The following is a 22360-nucleotide window of genomic DNA, read 5'->3' as shown; positions in this document are numbered from 1 at the left end:
TAAAATTTTGCATCCCACAAATGTGCAGGCACAGTAGGCAGATGGTAGCTACCAAATTCCCCAAACTTGAACAAGTTAAATTTAAACACAATTTGATGGTTCATACATTTGTGTAAGTGACTTGGATAAATCCAAATCGAATCTGACATTTACAAATATTTGCACTGTCTTATTGGATGGCTTCCTGATTCTGATATGGTCTGCTTTTCTGTTTTTTTTTTTTTCTCTAGATTTGTTCAAAGGATGCTACTACATAAAGTCATGGATGCGGGTGAGTTAACAGATGTAGCCCTCTAGGCTAGCTCTTACATTGAGTTATAGCTTCTGGTTCCAGAGCAGAAAACCATGACCCTCACATACTGTGTGTTAGCAGAATTATCTTCTGAAGTAAAGTTTTGCACAATTGAAGAGCATGGTTTCTTCTCTTCTCACTGGGCTTTCATCTGGGATCAAAGCCAGAGGATTCTAGGGGACACAAATGTCATAACTAAGCCCACCCTTCAGAGAACATGACTCAGTAATAACATTTGCAGCCATTTTAATGAAGTTGGCTTATTTATTAGGCATGTTAATAAATTTTATGCAAAACTCTAGATTTCTGCATTTCCCGAAAATCTGAAGCTATGTCAATGAGGTTATGGAAAATTCACCTAGAAGTACATTTCCATAGGTTCCCAAGTTACATGATGTGCACTCCCCTATCGAGCAAAGTAATGCCCCACCATGCTGGAATCCTGATTTACTTTCTTGTTTTTGTTTCGAACCAGGCAGGCTTCCTCATTCCAGTCTTCCTTGATGCTGTACCATTTTTGGGTACACTAAAGGCTCTACTAAATTCTTTGGCAAATATTTCTATTTTAATTTTTTTCAAATGTATAATTCTTAGGGTTCATAGATTTTAGCTTTAATCTGAAGCAGACACATAAAAAGTTGTTGTTATAAGCATATTGCTTGGCACTTGAATCGGTGCTGTAAAACTAAAAAATGAGTGCTGTCACAAATGATTTTCTTTGTTTTGGGGCAGGGCTTTGTATCCCAGGCTAACTTTGAACTTGCAATCTTCCTACCTCCATGTTTCAAGTGCTGGGATCTCAAGTGATACCTAGCTATCTCTTGCCACCATACATGGATACTGGTACAGATTTTATGTTATCTTTTAGCAAATATCCACCACAGCATGTGGAAGTCTCAATTTTACAGTAGGGATTCTATTTCTATCTCTAGATGCTTTTTACAGGCCTTTGCAATACAGACTCAAAAAATTTTTTTTTTGTTAGAACTTCACACATTCAATTAAACTTCAGGTTTTCTGGGTACAGTAAGAGGGGAATCTTCAGTTTTACTTGAGGCTTGATCTTGAAAAGAGCAGACTCAGGGACTACAGTTCTGTGATTTACTAAGATGCTCTAACCACACAGATGCCAGAAAATAATTTTTGGAGGGGGAAAAAAACCCTGCAGTTGTAAGATGACACGGGAGTGTAAAATCCCATTAAAATTTTCCCCAGGAAACGTAGACCTTAAGTAGTTGTTTATACCTTCACTCAGTAACTTGAAAAAAGACAGGGATAATGGATTTTAGGGTTTTTTTTGTTTTTTTCCTTCTCTCTTTGATGTGTATGTGTGTGTGTGCGTGTGTGTGCGTGTGTGTGTGAGCCCCATATATATTGTCAGAGTGACCCACATGGAATCCCAGAAATTATAATTGGATATTTCACTACAATCATATTAATGAGTTTCTAAGTTTCAAAATATTATTGTTGGAAATAATAGCCTTCGTAGAGTCTCATGATCTCTTGGTTTAGTTAAAAGAGAGTCTATAAAACTAAATGGCAGACAAAGAGGACAAGTGTATTAAGAAAGAAGTTATTTACCACTTTAATAGGGCTGTCCAACACTCGGTCACATAGATCACTGTGAAACCTAATTGCTTTCATAGCTTTCCTATCTCATCAGAGATGTGAATACTCTAGGAAAAAGCAAATCAAACATAGAAGGAGGCGCCATGATAAAACATGTTGCTACAGCACTATGTAGTTAACAATGGCAGACTTTGGATTTAATCAGAGGACACTTCTTGAGTCTAGGACAGCTATACAAAGCCCTAAGACAGTGAGTGTATTTACAGGACTTATTAATACAGGGATCTACATCCTACCATCCGGCCAGAGTCTTAATAGCACAGTGGAGCATCTCCCTCAAGAATCCTCATTTGCTTATCTGTGGAAAAGCTAGTAGTTCTAAAAATATTTTCCTGGAAGAGGTTAGAACGGTTATTATATATCAATTGAATATAAAGTATGGTTATGTAAGCCAAGCTTGCATGCTAATATTGCACAGGATAGAAAGCAATAAATCAAGACGAGGAGCTTCCTTGGGTCACCGGGTAGAAACAGGGGGAAGCTCTTGACTCAGTACTGTTAAGATGCCTCAGATTCCAGGAGTCGGCTTGCAGCTGGCCTTCCAGGGAGCGTGCCATGTTGGATTCTCACATGGGCATGTATCTTCCTTACCGAGAGAAAAAGGAATGGCAAACGAAACAAAACCGACCAAACATCCAGAACTGAAAGGGATACACCAGCCACCTCACATTGTGGTACTGTTCATTTCTTGAAGAGAATATATAATATTTCAAAATATTATATATATACATATATATTTCAAATGGTACAAAGTAACGGTAGTTCCAAATTAGAAGACAGTTGATCGTTCTTCATGATCCCCCACATTTCACAAAGAAAACTCATTTTCTTTAAAAGCCATTTTCTATGACGTTGCCAGAAAATCCAGAGTCTTCTTTTGGGATATTTTGTTTCACAGAGTAAGAGCACTGTGATTATCTGGTAACCAAAGTGCAGATCAGAGATCCATTTGTCTTGCAAGTATGGAAGATGTTTTAAATCCTCACAATGTATTTTCCACAGGTTGTTCTTTTTCTTATTTGTATAACAAATGTTTCTGTTAGGTTCTTGGGTGAATCTGAAACCAAAGAAAAAAAGAAATCTCAGTAAGAAAGTAAGAAATGAAGGCATAAGGAAGGGTGCTAATGCCGAAAATGAGGATGCCTTTAATTTTATTGTGTTGCTTTATTCAGATATCTTTCACATGAAGCTGAAAGCCCATAGACAGATCTTTCATATTGCAGTAAATCCATTAAGTTCCTCTGTGTCAAAACTGGGTAGAAAGATTCTTACAGAAATGCCTATCAAGAACTGGGTATCAAGAACTGGGTATAAAATCGCTATTCAATTCCATGGGTCCTGTGCCAATGAGGGCCCCACAGTTGGTTTATTTCCTTACTGCTGCTGCCTTGAATTTACTAATAAATTTTTAATAAGAATCTTGCATTTTCTTGTAGCACTGGGCCATGCAATTTATGTAATCACTTTCTGCTTCTATGATGAGAGTTTGAACTGATTATACCATGGCCTTATGAATTTGTCCTGTGTGAAACATTGAGGATTGGCCATTGGAAAGTTCTTATCTAAATTAGTCTATGTCTGTGGAGGAACAGATGAATACTTTTATAAGATCAAGAACTATTCTGTCCAATAATGAGTGTTAAGTGGAATCAAGACCATGCCTGAATCTATACATGCTGTTTACTTAGTATGTACCCAAAGACTCAAATATCAAGGACACATGGATGCTCAAGAAACCACTGGCTAAAACCATGAATGATGGTTCTAGCAGAGAAAAGCCAGCACAAGGAAATAAGCTATTGTTTTTTATCGTCTCAATTTTCTTTTTCTGATGTTGCGACCAAAGTCAAGGTCTTATGCATTTCAGGATATCATAGAGATATACTCCCAGCCTCTTACTTTTTTTATAGCTTTGGAAAATGTTCCTTCTGGGACCAGGAGAACAAATCAATTAAAATCTTTTAGTGTTAGGTAGAACACTAATAAAAATTTACACTCTAACATTTCTTGGTCAAGATGAAGAATGTATGGGAATATTTTATAAATTTATTTTAGGTTTTCTCCTTACAAATGATAGATCTTTCTACTTAATTTTCCTTTATTCCATTGGCTGACATAACCTTTGGTTGGCTGTGCCTTCTTTTCCACCACAAAAAGGGGGATAAAGTAGCATTTACCAAACTGAATTGAAATTGCCTTTTTTCCCATTTCTGTTTACTCTCTATGCCAAAATGGAAGACCAGCTGCTCTGTCCTGTTGCCATCAAATCCTAGAGACATTTAAAATAAGATAGTATAGGCTTACCTGTTCTTACTTACTAAGGCAATGAATGAATATATTGCTTCCAGAGGCAACTGTGACTGTGTAAAATGGTTCATTTTCCTTGCCTACAATTCTCTAAATCTTTCAATTATCTCCATATTTAATATCTCTTCCTTATAATTCAATTGTCTTTTTGTTTTAGACAGCACTTTGATATTACTTCTTTGGAGGTGGGTATCTTTCTCCTCCTCTCTTTCAGTATTTCAACTGGAAATTGAATGGCAGTCAGAACTGTAATGTCATAAGCTCTCAAAGAATTTTCTAGCTAGTGGAATCTTGTAAAGAAGAACAAGAAGCCAGAAGGTGTCAAAACATAGATTCTGCTCTTTTTAAAATATATAGAAAATGTTGGGACAGCAGAGAATGGACACATATTGCCAAAATCAGAGTCACTAGCAGAGGGATAGACAGAGAGCATGGACAGAGGATCAAAGGGTTTGTGGTGGCCAGTCACATAATCAGTAACTTGACAAGATGGCTAGTATGCTTTGTTGGGCAGTTTAAGGTCTGATAACTGCTCTTTTAGGGAACAAAACTCAAGTTTACAAGATGCACTAGTTTTTGTTTTCCCCACTGTGGTGAAGCAAATCTACAGTTGATTGATTCTTACCAAGCCAATCAATCAGACTGTGTTCTGCAATCTTCATTCTTTTGGAAATTTTTTTTTGTCCCAACTGACTATAATTTTCTCTGAGTTCCATTACTTTACATTTCAGTTTTCAAAATACCTGCCATTCCATTTCCATGTACAGTTAGCATATCATATTAAAATAACTTGTTTCCTCTGTGGGGAATTCTCTTCTAAATCAGGCCATTGTGCTACCTGTGCAAGGTTTCTATGGTCCTGAACATGGACACGGGCCCTCCAATGTTCCAAAGCTTTATTTGATATACTATTTAAAATAAAATAAATGTTAAGCAGTATCTAGAAACAGAGAAAAAAGATCTTAAGACAATATTTAGTCTAGTCTTGCCACTATACAAAAATAATTGAATCAAGTAACTCAAACAATGATCAACATGTGATAGGGATAATGTTTGGCCATAAAACTCTGTGAAGATATTCCATGCTTCTCTGCAGGGGAGTGTGATGGTGACATTATCCTTCACGCTGAGTGGTTGACAACTTCTCAGACATGAATGCTTTTCTTCTACATCATGACTTTCAGGGATCTAATTATTATTCATCATTCCAAATTCCTTGGTAGAAAATGCTTTCCATAACTCCAGTTGTCTTTTCTACCTCTTTAGGTTATATTGTCTCTGAAAGGCACCATTACAGAGAGAGAGAGAGAGAGAGAGAGAGAGAGAGAGTCTTCTTCATTGTGCCTTGCTACTCAGGCTCGCCTATTCTGAGGACTTGTGGTTCAGATGATACACGAGATTTCCTCTCTCCAGCCCTCGTTTAAAAATTAACACTGGAAATCATTAAAGTAGATCACAGAGCAAAAATATCTCTTGCTTATCTATATTTCAGAGACTTTTTCTGATATTTTCTTTCTGCTGGAATGTTTTGAGTGGGAAAAGAGTCGAGTCCCTGGAGACTTTCTGGCAAAGACTTTTACCCTAAAATTTAGTTTATTTTTTTAATGTGTGGTTATATGTGCATACCTGTTTTCTGTGTGTGTGTGTGTGTACAAGCAAGTTTATATAGAGGCCAGAGGTCAATACCTTCTTCTAGTCCTCTGCTCCATATTTTTTTCTTTTTGAAACAGAGTCACTCAGTGAAGCTGGCGCTCATAGATTTGGCAAGAATAATTGGACAGGGATCATCTTATCTCTGCTCCCCCAGCACTAGGACACTGGCAAATGTCATTGCGGCTTTTTATGTGGGGCATGGGAATCTTAATGCAGTTCTTTATGCTTGCTTTAGCAACTGCACCATCTCCCCAGTCCAAGCGTTAGTATTTAAACTAACAGCCCCAAAGAAATGCTCACTTACCATTTAACTGTTAAAGTTAACAGTTTATTTTTTCAACATTTCCTTTTTGTAAAAACCAGCCTTACATATAAGAAAAAAAAGAGTAGCTTAGATAACAAAAATTGAACTCATAACGATTGAAGCTTCTCTGTGAATTAAACTCCTTTAAAACTTAAATTGCTAGAGTCACTATTTGAAGGGGTGGGTATAGATGTGTTCTAGTGGGGAAATCACACAGGAGTATACAAAAAATTATCATAGATTTTCTTTTAGGAGCATATAATCTAAGAACTGGTGTTAGTCTACCATCTGTTCAGAATGTGGGCTCCTGGATGCTTGTCTGGGTTTAACTGCTGTGTGTGTGTGTGTGTGTGTGTTTTTAAGTGATTTTGACATCCTAGAGTTCTTGGGAATCTCACAGAGAAAAGGCGAAAGTAATCTTTGAATACTCTCAGTGTTTATGAAGCATAGCTTTACCCAGTGTGCCCTATCTCCCCTCTATAGACTTGAGAATACTCAGATGTGCACATGGGGGAACTCATACGCCCTTATTTTTCAAAGCAGTATGAGCCATGGTTTGGCTTTCTTGTATTTTCAGCTGCCTGGGTGGACCTCAGTACTCCCTCGGTGGGGCAAACCACATGCTACACCCTTAATTACAGTGATCAGGTTCTGCACAAGCATCCTTTGATGACAAAGGTGTCTAGGGGTGCAGTACAACATGCTTGATGGTTAAAAAAGACTCCACAATAAAACAGAGGCCACTTTTAAATAAAAGTTGCATCACTCTCAAAAAAGTAGCATGAACTATTTCTCGGTGCTTTCATTTTTTTAGTTTTGAGCATAAAGTCTATCTTCCAAAGAGTCTCTGAATTGGTATTCTTGGAATTTTCTATACTTAAATACTGAAATAATTTGAATTGGATTCATTTTTCTTAATGAGTTCTAAATTCTAAGTCACCATGAAAGCTAGGGGGTACCTTCCATATAAGATAGCAGTCATCAGTTGTCTAGATAAGGTACATATGTAATGTGTTCAAACCAAAAGTAAGTGTAACTCTAATTCACAATATCTTCAAGTATTCTAGCTTGTCCAAGTACTTTTCAGACAAAACATAACCATAAGCAAATCTGGCCTCCTCCATTAACTAATTAAAATCAATTATTTTAGGGTAAGTAACAAGGAACCTGAGCCAGTCTTACTTCTGGATGCTTCGTTATGTAAGTGTGTAATTGTAAAGAGAAGCAAAAATTTGTGCTGAATTATTTATAGACATGAGGATGCTTATTAGCAAGCTATGGTGGTTCAGAAATCCCTCTTGACCACATGTAAAGGATCTATGGCATTTATTGGCCACTGTAGTCCATATGGGTAACTATATTTGATGCACCTTTATTTCATATATGAAAAAACTTGAATGTGTTCATACAGTATTATATAAATTTCTGATTTCTGTATCACATAGTTGTAAGTACTACTTTTATTGATTAAACAAATGATATTTGAAAGAAATATCATATCAAGGTTCTTGGTATAGTGATTAGAATTCAGTGTACTCTTCAATATTTGATTCACTTTCTGTTAGAGTAAATGTTTATCCTGTAGACTTACAACTGGTAAAATCACTTTTTTCTTTTCTTTTTATTATTTTCTATATTATTTGTTTACATTCCAAATGATTTTCCCTTTCCCAGTTCCCACCTCCCCATAAGTCCCATAAGCCATCTTCCCTCTTCCCGTTCCCCAATCAACCCCCTCTCACTTATGTGTCCTGGTAATCCCCTACAATGCTGCATCAAGCCTTTCCAGGACCAGGGCCCTCTCCTTCCTTTTTCTTGGGAATGATTTGATATGTGAGTTGTATCTTGGGTATTCAGAACTGCTGGGCTAATATCTACTTATCAATTACTGCATTCCATGTGTGTTCTTTTGTGAATGAGTTACCTCACTTAGGATGATATTTTCCATTTGCTAAGAATTTGCCTAAGAATTTCATGAAAATGTGGTATATTTACACAAGGTAAAATCACTTTTTAAGTGTCTAAAAAGATAAGCACACACACATACAGGTAGGTATAAACAAATATTCTTCAAGGCCGATATGCTAACAGTTGGGTGGTGCACAGCATAGGATGATATTAGTTGTTGAAATGTTTTCATGACTTTGTACTAATAGGTAACTAAAGAATTTTAATCATCTAGAGCTTCATTCACTTTATCCTCTTTAGATGTCACACAAGTGTAATCTCTACATGGTTAATGGTTGGCCTAGCCACATCCCTGTACCCTAGCATGGCACTATAAATCACACTAACATTGACAGGAGAGGCATACTCCCTCTCTATGTTTTATAATTTTGGGGAGCTCCTGCTTTAATGAGAGAAATCAAAGAATAATTACCAACTTTACAAATCTCTTTGTACTTCTCTAAAAGGTCACTAAAATTCCTTTAAGCATGATTGTACTTAAACACAGTCTTTTTCAGCATACTGCTGAGATGAATCAAGCAAGGCACACGATCTTCATTCTGAGCACTATGGTTGCAAGATACAATACCCACACAACTGCCCTAATGATTCCACCTCCCCTGCTTTACCTGTGACTCTGTAACATGAAGAACCACATCATGCAGAAGGGTCACATTTAAACTTTAACTTCTAATTCATGGATGGACACTGACCCACCTAGTTCAGAATATGTCCTGTTAAAGGGAATCTTTTCTCCTGTGTCATTCAAGCCCTTCTGACTGCTGCTAATGCAAGGACAAAGCCAATAATAGTACAGTTTGAAACATGAATGTAATATTTGAAGCAGACTTACTCGTGTGGTCTTAATCTTGTTGCCCGTAGCACACATCCATCCAGAATTGTCAGGGAGTGTCTTACATTCTTCTCCTTCTAGGCAGGGCTCCATCTCACACCACCATTTCCCAATCACTATGGAGGCTGTGTGGAAACAAGAAACAACTGTATTTGAACTTTGTCAAATAACCCTGTATTCTGAGGCTGCATTCCCTTCACAGGTTTTAATGTTCTCTGCAGCAAGGAGGCCTACCTCCATCTTCTAAGACTGGATGGAAATCGCTCATCAAGAATTACAAGGATGGAAATGGAGAGGAGCCTGAGGAAAAGAAGATTCAGCGACAGACCCAAAGTGGGATCCAGCTCAAGGGGTGGTCCCAAGTGCTGACAAGATTACTAAGGTTATGGAGCATTCACAAAAAGGGACTGAGTATGACAGGACTCCAGAAGACCCAACAAGCAGTTGAAAGAGTCAGATGCAGACATTTGCACCCAACCAATAGACAGAAGCAGCTGACTCCTGTTGTTGGATTGGGAAGGCTGAAAGAAGCTGAGGAGAAGGGCAATCCTGTAGGAGGACCAGCAGTCTCATTTAATCAGGACCTCCTAAGATCTCTCAAACACTGGACCACCAAACAGGCAACATACAGCTGGTACTGACATAAGGCTCCTAACACACATACAGTAGAGGACTGCCGGGTCTGTGTTCATTCAGAGATGATGCACCTAATCCTCAAGAGACTGGAAGCCCCAGGGAGTTTAGAGGTCGGGTGGGATGAGGGGTGGGGACATACACATGGAGACAGGGGTTTGGGTAGGAGGTACGAGATGTGGAACAGTCAGAGGGTGGAGGGGGGATAAAATATGGAGTGTAAAAATAAATAAATTAATTAATAATAAAAAAAGAAAACAAGTATTGAAATGCAAATACAATGATGTCATCTGGTTTCTTATGCACCATGCTGTCCCAAAGTCACTTCATATAATTCAAAAATGAGGAATGGGGACACTTGTTTTGTGTTGCTCTCTCTGAGATAAGGTCTTGCTGCATAGCTCTTCCTGGCCTGATACTTGCTATGTGGGGGATTTACTCTCAAATTTTGAGGGATTTTGACTTACTACTTTTTGTAGACCTGGGACCTTGTGCTACTTCTTTCCAGTTAAAGGGACAAAGAGCTGAGTATTCTTCAAAATGACTGACGTGTTCTTTTTAGGAAGGCCAGTTTATCCACCCAGCATTAGGTTTATCCCTTAGCCCAGGGCTGTGGAGAATTTCAAAGCCTTAGCAAAAGAAAAAAAATGAGCTGAAAGCACAGAAGCAAAGTTGCAAAGTACAAATGAAGAGTAATGATAAAGGAAAGTTCACTCCTTTGCAGTCGAAGGAACAGCTGGCACGGGCGGTAGGTTTCCTTTTATATGTTTCATAAGCCGTGGGAAGAAACCAAACTTCCTCAGATGAAACTGTCTTTTTAGGATTGTATCAAGGATGGCCATTATATGTGTGTGTGTGTGTATGTATATATATATACATACACATGTGTGTATGATAAGTATATGATATGTATATAAGTATATGATATGTATATGATATATACAATATATATGAACACACATGCATATATTACATTTTCATAATGAAACCTTATAAAACTCTGAGTGAAAAACAAGTATCTGTCATTTCTGTTTCTCACCATGTTAGTGCCTCACAGATGCACCTGGGTCAAAAATCTTAAACTAGTGACCTGGAGAAATGGCTCAGTGGTTAAGAGTACTTGCTGCTCTTGCAGAGAGCCTGGGGTTTGGTTCCCAGCACCCATATGGTGGCTCACAACCATCCCAACCTCCAGTTCTAGGAGATTGAATGTTCTCTTCTAGTGTCAATAGGAACAGTCATGCAAACAGTACACAGGCATGCATGCAGGCCAACACTAATTTGCATACAATAAAAGTTAGTAAGTCCCCCAAACAAAAACAACAGTAAATACACACACTCAAAATGCTAGCCATCTTTTCTTGTTTGTTAGGTTGTCCTAATTTTCCTCTGGGCCTTCAGGTCCTCATCCCTCTCACCTCTCATTCCCAAAGGCACGTCTACCATGATGCTTAAATCTCACAGTGATCAAGAAAACAAACAGTATGTGTAAGTGCTTCAGAAAATAAATATGAAAATGTAGAAAAGCCGGAGCCCATTAAAATTCTCCATGCTTCCTGAGTTAACTACAGGGATTAGATTTCTATCTTACAATTATGTCGTTTACATACCCAGGCAGCTGCTTGCTGTTACGTTTTCCTTATTTCCCATGTTATTGTAAAATGAAAGATTTGTTTGTATTTAATGTGTAAGAGCATTTTACTTGTATGCATGTCTATGTACGAGATGCATGCAGTGCTCCCGATCCTCTGGAATTAGAATTACAGATGGTTGTGAGCTGCCATATAGTTTCAGGGACTGAACCCCAGTCCCCTGGAAGAGCAGACTGTGTGCCTAATTTCGAAGTCGCCTCTGCAGCCCTCTTCACACATTCTTTAGTTCAGTCCTTTCCTCCTTTAGATTTCACTGTTACTTCAGTGTTGCTTTGAGTAAAATCACTGGGCAGGGGGGTCTATAGACAAAAATCATATCTGTTTCTTTATTATCACAAATTTAAGAAACATTTTGGGGTCACTTTTGCCACATTTAATGATTTTATTTTATGTGGAACAGACCAATGTAAATAGGATGCCTACATCAGGCATGCTAAGGAGGTACCAAGGGTCAAAGTTCATTAAGCCTTCTGTCTATATATACAGGGCAGCCTGAGCTGCTGATATATGTAAATGTCTAGATATGCTCTCATTAGTATCTGTGCTCTCTACAGGCTTAGAGCAGGATAAGGTTTTTATGACCATGCTGATGAATAGGTAATGACGTCAAGTAAGAGAATCTAAACTTTCTACAGCAAAGAAAACAATGTTATGTTGAGAGGGGACAAAAAGAAAGATGAGATAAAAAATAAAGTTGCTGGTGTTTATTGAAAACCTGTAATCTATGGCTTCCTTCAGCTGCTGCTTAACAGGGAACAAGTTATTCACATTTATCACCGAAGCCAATGTTTACGTTTAAGGCCTATCCTGTATTTCCATACTGTGCCCCTGAATTTAAATCACTGTGCACAGACACTATGTGACCTCTGCTCTGAAGAGAACAGTGCTCTCTTGACAGTCCTTTCAAGAGCATGTTGTCACATGTTTTTTTCTTCCTCGTGGAGGTATAGTCATAAAGAACACCTGGAGGGGAGCTCAGCCTGTGCTTGCTTCCAAAGACCTGTGATCTCCGGTCCTTCTGTCCTTCTGGTGGTTCTCTGCCTTCCTTTGAGCTGGCCTGCTTTGCTGCAAGCTGCTACCAAAGCTTTCCCTTCTCTTAGGCATTAGTATCTTCTAAGCAAATGTATAGACAGACAGACAGGCAGGCAGACGGACAGGAAAAAAAATCTCTAAGCTGATGAAGCACCTTTAACTCAAAGCTGTGAAGAGCTGACACCTGGTGTGAGGAAGGCTCTGTAAAAATGAACATGTCCCCAGATATGCTTATAAATGTGTTGCTGTGGCTTCCTCTGCAGAACAAAGCTTCTGATGTGCCTTTGCTCTGAGTCTGGCTCATCTTCTGGCGTGGCCTCCGGTGGTGGACCCAAGATCACATGGGCAACTTCATCCACACCAATTCACACCCTAGGTCAAGATGTGCTCCCTAATTCTGATACCTTTCAAGAAACTTGTATTTCCTGCACTATCTTTTATATGGTTCACAAAGAGACTTTCAAACTACCCTATTCCTTAATCCAAACTGGAAGTTATTTTAAACACTCAAACTCCGGGAGCAGTAAGAATCTGTTAGACTCCATTAGTGAGCTTGTATCAAGGTATCAAGATGACTTAGCTGTTTCTATGTCTTTAGATTTCTTCATCCTCCAATAAAGTCTTTCTTTGTCATACAAATATAGGTATATATAATTAAAATCTACATTTAAAAGTCTGGACTCTCCATCTGAATAATTCTCAATTGTCTCAAATTCTAGTAATTAACAGTATGAATAATAACTAGTATTTAGTGAATGACAGTCACGTGTTTCTGCTTCCGCATTACAACTCTGTGCCATTGCCTTGGGTCCCTGTGTGAAGAACTTAAAATGTATTACATCATCCTCACAGTGGTTATTATTGAACCCTAGCGCTTCGCATCTCCAGGTGTACAAAGGTAAGAAGGGTCGCAGGCCAGCTTAAACAAAAGCCTTACACTATTTACTTATTTATAGCTTTGCATTCCAGAATTCAGAAAACTTAAAACAATTATTGATTGCTGAGTGAATGAATTTTCCTTATTATATTACTGCTGAAAATAATTTCATGTCAAGCACAAAAACATACAGAAAATAAAAAAAAATTCAATGTCTGATGAAATTAGTTTGAGCTCACGCTTGCTACATCTCTGGTCTGAGATACACTTTCTTCGATTCCATTAGTTACAACATTTTACAGAAATCCCCACCAGGGAACAGTTTTGGAAGCGAGGGATGCTGTGTGGCAGATATGTAACTGTGACAAGGGCTTTTCATCCCTTAGAAAAACCTAGTTAATTAAATATCATCCGCAAAACCGACTTCCTCTTATCCATAGTGATTATGAAAGGGGGCCTTTACAGTCCCTTTTAACCTCAGGGTTCTGGGATTTGCTCCGTAAATGTGTCATGTGCAGGAAATATCTGATCTTCAGGTCTTTCAAGGATGTTCATGTCTCCTGGAGAGCTTCTTAAAAATCACTAAAGGCCCTTTAATCATGAGTCCTGGATTTCTCTCTTATAACAGATGCTGCTGCCGAGGAGCCAAAGAGGTGAATCGGTGAGAATCCAGATGGGCGGGCATCCTTTCCTGAGGCTGCTCCTGTATCACCATTGTCACTGATGAGGAGAGGCAGTGAGATACTAATCCACGCCAAGATTAATAAATATAGCATACGAACATCTTATTGAATAAGAGCAGAAATCCCTATTATATCATCTCTGTAGACAACGCTTGTCTCTCAGCCCCAAAAATGTTTATTGATGCACTCACTATACGTTACACCAAGAGTGATGAATTTAAGACCATGCCTCGGGTCCGCCCTCCAGCTTCAGTTTAGATCTGGTTTCTTAACAGAGGCACTGCTGCTGTTTGTCACGAATAAATGAGCACAGCGATCTTCTGCGAGCAGATTCATTACTGTGCTAAAAGAGCAGGCGGGCATGGGAAGGTGGGAATGGGGAAGCCTTCATATACTGTGGAAGTTCTTTAGGGCAGGGAGTTAGCCTTCTCTTTTCTTGAATCGGGTCAGTCATGGAAGACTCTAGAACCAAGATTACAGGAGCAAAAGCAAGACAGGAGCAAAAGATGGAACTGCTCTCAAGATAGACCCAGGAAGGTTTGATGCGTGCCATTGTTTGATTTTTAAGAAAAAAGTATTTTTTTATAAAAATTTTTAGAAAAGGTATTTTTCTGTTTTTAATTTTTGAGATTATATAATTATGACATTTCTACCTTCTTAACTTTTGCATATACCTTTCCCTATTCTCTGTTAAATTCACAGCCTTGTTCTTTCCTAATCCTTATTGCCTGTATATGTGTGTATATACAAATATATATGCATATACACATGTATATATACATATATATGAAGGCAATAACAATTAACAATTTTCATTAGCAATACATATATACGTATACACATATGTATACGTATATATGTGTGTGTATAAAACCTGTTCGCATTTATGGGTTTAGGGCTGACCATCTGGCACTGGAAATCAGTGCGCTATTCCCTGGGGGAGACTACCTCTTCAGCTTTCCTCAGCTGCCTGTACTACTTGTATGATTGCAGCCTCATGGGCTTTTCCCCTGTCTCTTTAGCATGATGTCATCCTTGTTCAGTTCCTGTTTGAGCACAAAGGTGGGGAGATGTTTAGGTACAGTGTCTGATATTACTAAGAGCCACAATCTCATGAGTCCCTGATGTTCTTGATCTTACAATCTTTTGGCCCCCTCTTCCACAATGTTCCCTGATCCTTAGGTGTAGAAGAGTTTTATAGAGGTATTCACTTAGACTGGGATCCATAACTCTACATTTTGATTGGTTGTGGTTTTCTGTAGTGGTCTCTGTCTGACAGGGCCTTCTCGTATTTCTTAGGATGGCTTTGAACTTGCTGCCTCCCCACCTCAACTTTTCAAGTACGTAGGAAAGCAGGTACTGGCATTACGCCAAACTCACATAAGGGCTTGATTTAAAGCTCCTGACATAGAAGACCTAAGAGATGCAAAGTTGGGAACAATGTCAGAAGCACTGGACAAAGCGATATGGTCAGCAGCTCCAACACCTTAGCTGCTCCTCTCATGACAGTGGACAGTGTGGAAGGAGATACCCATTAGAAGTATCAGATGCCTCACCAACAAGCAAGTTATATGTATATGTTTTCAGGGCTGACGTTCTGTTATTATACATACAAGCAATATTATATGGATTGAACATTTAAATATTTAGAAACAGTGTACTGTGCGTGTGCGTGTATGTGTGTGTTAAAACAATTAAAAGATAAAAAAACATTAATTTTATAGATAGTAAGGGGGTACACGGAGGGTTTTGGATGGTAGAAAGGGGAAAAGATATAAGTAAATTATAATCTCAAAAAGTTGAAAAAAAAAGTAAAAACTGAGGAGGAATCTTACATTTCCCTATTTGAGGAGTATGAGAAGCTGAAGGTAGGTTATCAACTTACAAGTTAATGGATTAAATATGAAACAGAAAGAGAAAGTAACGCCTACCATAGGTCCTGATGGATTATGTGACAAAAAGCATACAGAGCATAAGTCAGACGATGGCACTTAGTAAGTGCTCAATGAATTTTAGCTCTCCTTTCCACTGCTGTCATCATCTTTTAGAACTCTAAAGGATAAAATCACGCTAGACAGAATAGCAGTCCATCTCTAGCATAGGTAGAGAGTAAACCATTGTTTTTTAATATTATGCCAAACCCTCAGCTTGTTTGTGTGGCTTAGGAAAGTCTGAGCATAAATTAAGTGGTTGGATATATGATCACCTTTTTTGTTTCCAGAAGATTATATGCATCAATCGAGAGAGATTTCTACCCTCATTTTTGTCCAACCTGTCATACAACAGAAGAGACAGTGACCCCTCCACAAGGGTGGGACAACTCCTCACCCCCTTTCCACACAGCTGTTGGAGCACAGTTGTGGTGGCTCTTTTCAAGGGGCCTATAGCAACTCCAAGTGTGTCATTGTCTTTGTCAAGGCAAAGAGAAAATTAAAAGTATCGAACATGCCTCTCTGCAGTTTCTCCAGACTTCCTTTTTCCTATGATCACATACTTAAGGAAGTGATCCAGCCTGGAGGCACTGTGCATTGTCAGCTCCGTGTCATGTGCTAAGTGACATGACTGTGATACAAGGGCCCACGTTTCAGTCCTAACTCCACCATTCATCAGCAACATGGCCTTCAAACATTGCTTGATTCGGGGTGCCAGCTCCTCAATTATAAAAACCACAGGTAGTTATTGTGAATTTTAAATGGAATAAAGGACTTAGAATAAAGCATAATAAATGTTGTATTCATCATATGGCAGTTATTGTTTATATGTGTATTCATTGTGTACTATATATGAATTCACCCATGAGTTGATACCTGATCTTCAGCAGAAGTATCTATGAATTCTAATATACATTAATTATCACATTTATAATATAACCTGTAAATTATAGCATATACATGCTATATAACACGCTAATATTTTATATTTAATAACATCCATGGAATGAATAGCCAAGGACTAGTTTATCTATCATTATGTTCTTCCTATTAATTGTTTTCTAGCATTTTCCAGACAGAAGTAATTTACTTTGACGAAGGTGTTAGTGAAGGTAGGGAATAACAACAAGCAAGACTTAAAACCACAAAGCCGGATACAGCGTCTTTTGGTGATGTTGTTCCTTGAAAATTTTTGGAGAAAAGTATTATATCTTATGCATTCAAATGCTATTTATTGGCTTCTCTTTTAGACATAAGATAAAGAGGCACAGTTTCCTACCTTCAGCCACAATTAGCTTCTTATAGGAGAGACATGGGGATGTCAAGAATAGATACTATCTAGAGCCAAACTGTGCAGCATCAAGATACAAGGTACCCTCAGGGGAAATTGACCTAATTTAGATTAGTGGGGTTGTCCTGCCAAGATGATTCCTCAGTGGCGAAATTATTTTTTCATTAAAAAAATTCCATCGTAGAGCACACAGCATATATCTTATGAGAGAAAGAGGCAGCTTTGAATGGACTGTAAGTTGGAAGAAAACAGAAAACGGTCCTTTCTTGCCATCATCAGCTGTCCTGAGCTATCTTACCAGTCACTGGGGCACATTTGCAGCTCTGAACCCCCCCTCAAAAAAAAACCCAAAAAGCAAAATAAACAAAAAACCAACCTGTTCTGGGGATGGAATAATCTGACTTTTGCTACTCAAGGAAGGACTCTGATCTCTTTTTTTTTTAATTTAATTTTTTTATTCGATATAATTTATTTACATTTCAAATGACTTCCCCTTTTCTAGCCCCCCCACTCCCCGAAAGTCCCGTAAACCCCCTTCTCTTCCCCTGTCCTCCCACCCACCCCGTCCCACTTCCCCGTTCTGGTTTTGCTGAGAACTGTTTCACTGAGTCTTTCCAGAACCAGGGGCCACTCCTCCTTTCTTCTTGTACCTCATTTGATGTGTGGATAATGTTTTGGGTGTTCCAGTTTTCTAGGTTAATATCCACTTAATAGTGAGTGCATACCATGATTCACCTTTTGAGTCTGGGTTACCTCACTTAGTATGATATTCTCTAGCTCCATCCATTTGCCTAAGAATTTCATGAATTCATTGTTTCTAATGGCTGAATAGTACTCCATTGTGTAGATATACCACATTTTTTGCATCCACTCTTCTGTTGAGGGATACCTGGGTTCTTTCCAGCATCTGGCAATTATAAATAGGGCTGCTATGAACATAGTAGAACATGTATCCTTATTACATGGTGGGGAGTCTTCTGGGTATATGCCCAGGAGTGGTATAGCAGGATCTTCTGGAAGTGAGGTGCCCAGTTTTCGGAGGAACCGCCAGACTGATTTCCAGAGTGGTTGTACCAATTTGCAACCCCACCAGCAGTGGAGGAGTGTTCCTCTTTCTCCACACCCTCTCCAACACCTGCTGTCTCCTGAATTTTTAATATTAGCCATTCTGACTGGTGGAAGATGAAATCTTAGGGTTGTTTTGATTTGCATTTCCCTAATGACTAATGAAGATGAGCATTTTTTAAGATGCTTCTCCGCCATCCGAAGTTCTTCATGTGAGAATTCTTTGTTTAACTCTGTACCCCCATTTTTTAATAGGGTTGTTTGGTTTTCTGGAGTCTAACTTCTTGAGTTCTTTATATATATTGGATATTAGCCCTCTATCTGATGTAGGATTGGTGAAGATCTTTTCCCAATTTGTTGGTTGCCGATTTGTCCTCTTGATGGTGTCCTTTGCCTTACAGAAACTTTGTAATTTTATGAGGTCCCATTTGTCAATTCTTGCTCTTAGAGCTCTTGTCACCAGTAAGTTTTTATTTCTTAGGCTGGACCCTGTCGCTTGAATCCAGGCTCACTCTACAACTTCATTCAGATGTTTATCCTTGAGTTCATCAAAGAGGCTAACACTGTCCTGCTTTCCTTTAGCAGGTAGCTTTCTTATAGAGGTAAGTTCAGCTAAATGTACTTTCACATTAGTGTAGATTCAGTGTGTGTGTGTGTGTGTGTGTGTTTACATGTGTGTGAGCACATTCGTGTGCTTGTGTGTGGAGGTCAGAGGTTGACATTCAGAGTTACACTTAATCTTTCTCTAGTTCATTTGTTGAGGCAGTGTCTCTTTCTGAACTTGGGGCTCACTGACTCACCCTAGCAAGTGAGATATCTCTGGGCACCCCCTATGTCTGCCTTCAGAATACTGAGACTACAGGTCGGCTGCCTGTTTGGCACTTCCGTGGCTACTGGAGATTCAGCCTTGTTCCTCAGGCCTATACAGCAAGTGCATTACCCACTGAGCCACCCGACAGTCTCCAGCATCTTACTTTAAATCAGTTATAAGAGGAACACGAAGACCTATGACTATTTAATAAATTCTATATTGTATATACCCTGAATCTCTAAATTTAACATCCCAGAGTCAAGACATTTAAAAATATCTCGGAAGTTCACAGAACACAGATATTGTTTGTTCTGTTGAAGCATACATGTTTCTGGAAGTTCTTTCACCATCCACCATAACAAACTTGGCTTCCTTCTCTGATTCTAAACCTAATACATACGATTTTCAGAGCATACAGATAAACATCAGTAGAATAGAAGCATAACCCATAATCTTTTGTAGTGGAGGCACGCTTTTCCATTTGGCTATGTTTTCTTACAACTTTAGAAATGGTTCCTTGGAGGACTACCTTGCTATACAAGTATTTCTTCAAATTTAAAAAAGGGATTTTGCAAAAGTATTGTGCTCTCTAATATGGTTTTTGCTAGAACTATTGCAGATTTGCTAGTATCAAATAATGTCAGCTAAGTATGCTTTCTTCTTTTCATATGCAAAGTAATCACTTTTATGGTTATTGATATATTAAAATATCACTTTTGCTTTATTTCACTTTGCAACTGATCTGGAGTACTAAATCATGCCCAGAAAATTCCCAGCATCAAGTTCATTTGCAAACCTGGCAGTCGAGGTATTGGCAGTAATGGGAAAGTGGCATACTGATTGTAAGGTCTTTCATTTTAATCTCACTCCCACTAGAGAAGATTGATATAAATAAAATTTAAATAGAAAACACATTTCAGATGCCAGCAGTGAAAAAGACTTTGTCAGCCTAATGAAAAGGTATCAATTTTCTCCACTTTATTCAATAAATTGTAAGTCATTTTCTAAATGGATTAGATTAAAGGAAAGTTCAAACTCCCAGGGAGATGTTCCTGGCACTGATGAGACTTTAGACAAGGGAGAAAGAACAGGGCACATGGAACCTCTCAGGCCACTTCAGATCTATAAAATTGATACCAACGAGGGCAGAAGTGTCTCTAACCCTCAGCTCACCTGCTACCAGAGCAGTCAAATCCTGGAAAATTGAACAAGACACACTGCTTCTCTGATTTCATTACGATGTCGTGGGTGACTGAGTGAATTACCAGGAGGATGGAACCTTGGGAGGGTGAAGTCGGACCAAGTGATTCTCTGAGCCACACATGCCTTCCTCATAGACACTTGTGAATACATTAATCCAGCTGTTTTTATAAAGCAAGAGAACAACAATTTATAACACTGCTTTGGTCCTGCTGTCTCTGGGGAGAACTTCAGAATGTACCATTTGACTTTCATGTGAAGATGAAATGTTTAACCCCAGGGTCACAGAGCAGTCAGATGTAATTTAATTTGTCTGAAATATCAACGTAATTCTTTGATTACTTATTTCTGGCATTTTAAAGAAGTTCCCGATATCTATTCAGAATGAACTATGTTCTGCCGTCAAAACAACAAATGATTTCATTTTCCCATACATGGTGTGATTTAACTAGCACAACTATTTATTTTTAGTAGTTTGTTTTATTTGCTTAAAATGATTTTATGTGTATAGGTGTTTTGCCTAGTGTGTGTCTGTGCACCTTGTGCACGTGGAGGCGAGAAAAGTTGCTGGATTTCCTGGACCTGGAGTTACAAGTGGTTGTGAACTGCCAGGTGGGACTAGAACTCAAGTTCTCACGAAGAGCAGACAGTGCCCTTAACCACTAAGGCACTGTTCTAAGACCAGTTTGTTTCACTCTGTAATTGTGACGTCCACAAATGGGATTCACATAAAATTTTAAGCACACACTTATATGCACCATAACCTGATACTGATACAGTTTGGTTATTTTTGGGACTGTGTATACTGTTTCAAAGTGTTTAGCTTTTCTTCTTAGAAAATATTTACAGTCCAACTGCTCTGTGCACAGTCCTACTTAGGATGGGCACTGTGAGCTACATATAGGCATGGCTGAAACCTCACCTGTGAGATGGGGGATGATAGGATGTATGAGGGATGATAGGACGTTTTTATGCTTCAGTGCTTAATCCAGTGATACCAAGTACTCTATTTCAAACAGTTAGAAAAAATATTTATAAACTTCCAACCAGCAGAGAAGTTCTACCACACTCACAGATTATTTTGTTCATGTCCGTGATATCATTGTGAAGGCTAAACCTCAAAAGAGAACAGGAATGTGAATGACAAAATGTTCTGGAGGCATCTGCTTGCAAGGAGTCCAGAATCAAAGCTGTCTTACCCGGAGCCCCATGGCACAGTGTCACACAAATAAGCTAGCTAAGTTGGAAGGCAGAGAGGGCTTTACCAGGGTTTCACAATTAAATCTAGAAACTAGAATAGTACCTCCTAATTTAAGGCAAGAAACCCCAGGAGACAAGAGAGCTGTGCTTTGTAACAGTGATAGATTGCTGCTTTAATTTAAGAATTTGCCATTGTTTTATGTCATATGACACTTAGTTTCCATTTAGATTTAAGGGAATGGCCAAGATCTTCTTCTCCACCTATGCTCATGTCTTCACAAAGTAACTTCAGGAAGTAGTCTGTTTCCTAGGCTCTTCTTGCTGAATTTGGCCATGTGACTTTGCTTGGTGAAGAGAGTAGTAAATGATACATACACAGGAAGAGGCTACAAAGTGATTGGGATAGCAAAGGGTCACATAAGCATAGAGTAGCTAGCTCAGGTTGGGCCCTTCTAGAATAATTGCTCAGCCAACCATCATATGTGTAGCTAGGACTTTCCGAGATGTAGGACCAAAGGATCTTTCCCATACTGGAAGAAAACACAATGTCATGAAGGTCATAGGAATGAGATCATAGTATAGCCCCAGATAGACTAACATAGTTGGAAGATATGCTTCTAAAATGAGCATGTTTAAGTAAATGTAAAGAAACAGACAAAGCAAGAACAGCAGAGTGTGGTTATATACCAAAAATCTGAAGTTGATATAAAAAAGACAAGTTGGAAAAGAATTGCTACAGAAATGTCAAGAATGCTCCATGCAAATCTCAAATGAGGGTCCTCAAGCTGTAGTTGAATTTTATCTGTGCCTTTGGAAGATATACCAGGGCTTGAATTAGGCAAAGAAGCCTATACAAAGAAGATTCAAGTGTTTCAAAGGAAAATGAAACAACTCGCAAACATTAATAGCAAAAGCATGGGGAGGGTGAGAACACATTGGGCCATAACCAGGAATGTTGTTTTAGAAGACTCAGTGAAGCAGTATTCAGCAAAACCAGAAC

The 22360-nt window shown here is 38.7% G+C and overlaps 1 protein-coding gene across 1 annotated transcript in view; it reads right to left on the bottom strand.

Moving 5' to 3' along the window:
* Positions 1-2960: 2960 nt before the first annotated feature.
* Positions 2961-22360, bottom strand: part of Tafa1 (TAFA chemokine like family member 1) — a 529280-nt gene continuing 509880 nt past the window's right edge. Inside the window, exons 3-4 of the mRNA XM_052172626.1 lie at positions 8986-9110; positions 2961-2978 (exon numbers count right to left, since the gene is read on the bottom strand). Coding sequence (XP_052028586.1) covers positions 2961-2978; positions 8986-9110 — 143 coding nt within the window. The remainder of the gene's footprint in view (positions 2979-8985; positions 9111-22360) is intronic.

This window comes from Apodemus sylvaticus, chromosome 2 (genome assembly GCF_947179515.1).
Source record: "Apodemus sylvaticus chromosome 2, mApoSyl1.1, whole genome shotgun sequence".
NCBI classification, from domain to species: domain Eukaryota; kingdom Metazoa; phylum Chordata; class Mammalia; order Rodentia; family Muridae; genus Apodemus; species Apodemus sylvaticus.
Note: the sequence above shows the minus strand (reverse complement) of the source record. Positions and strands in the feature narration are given on the sequence as shown.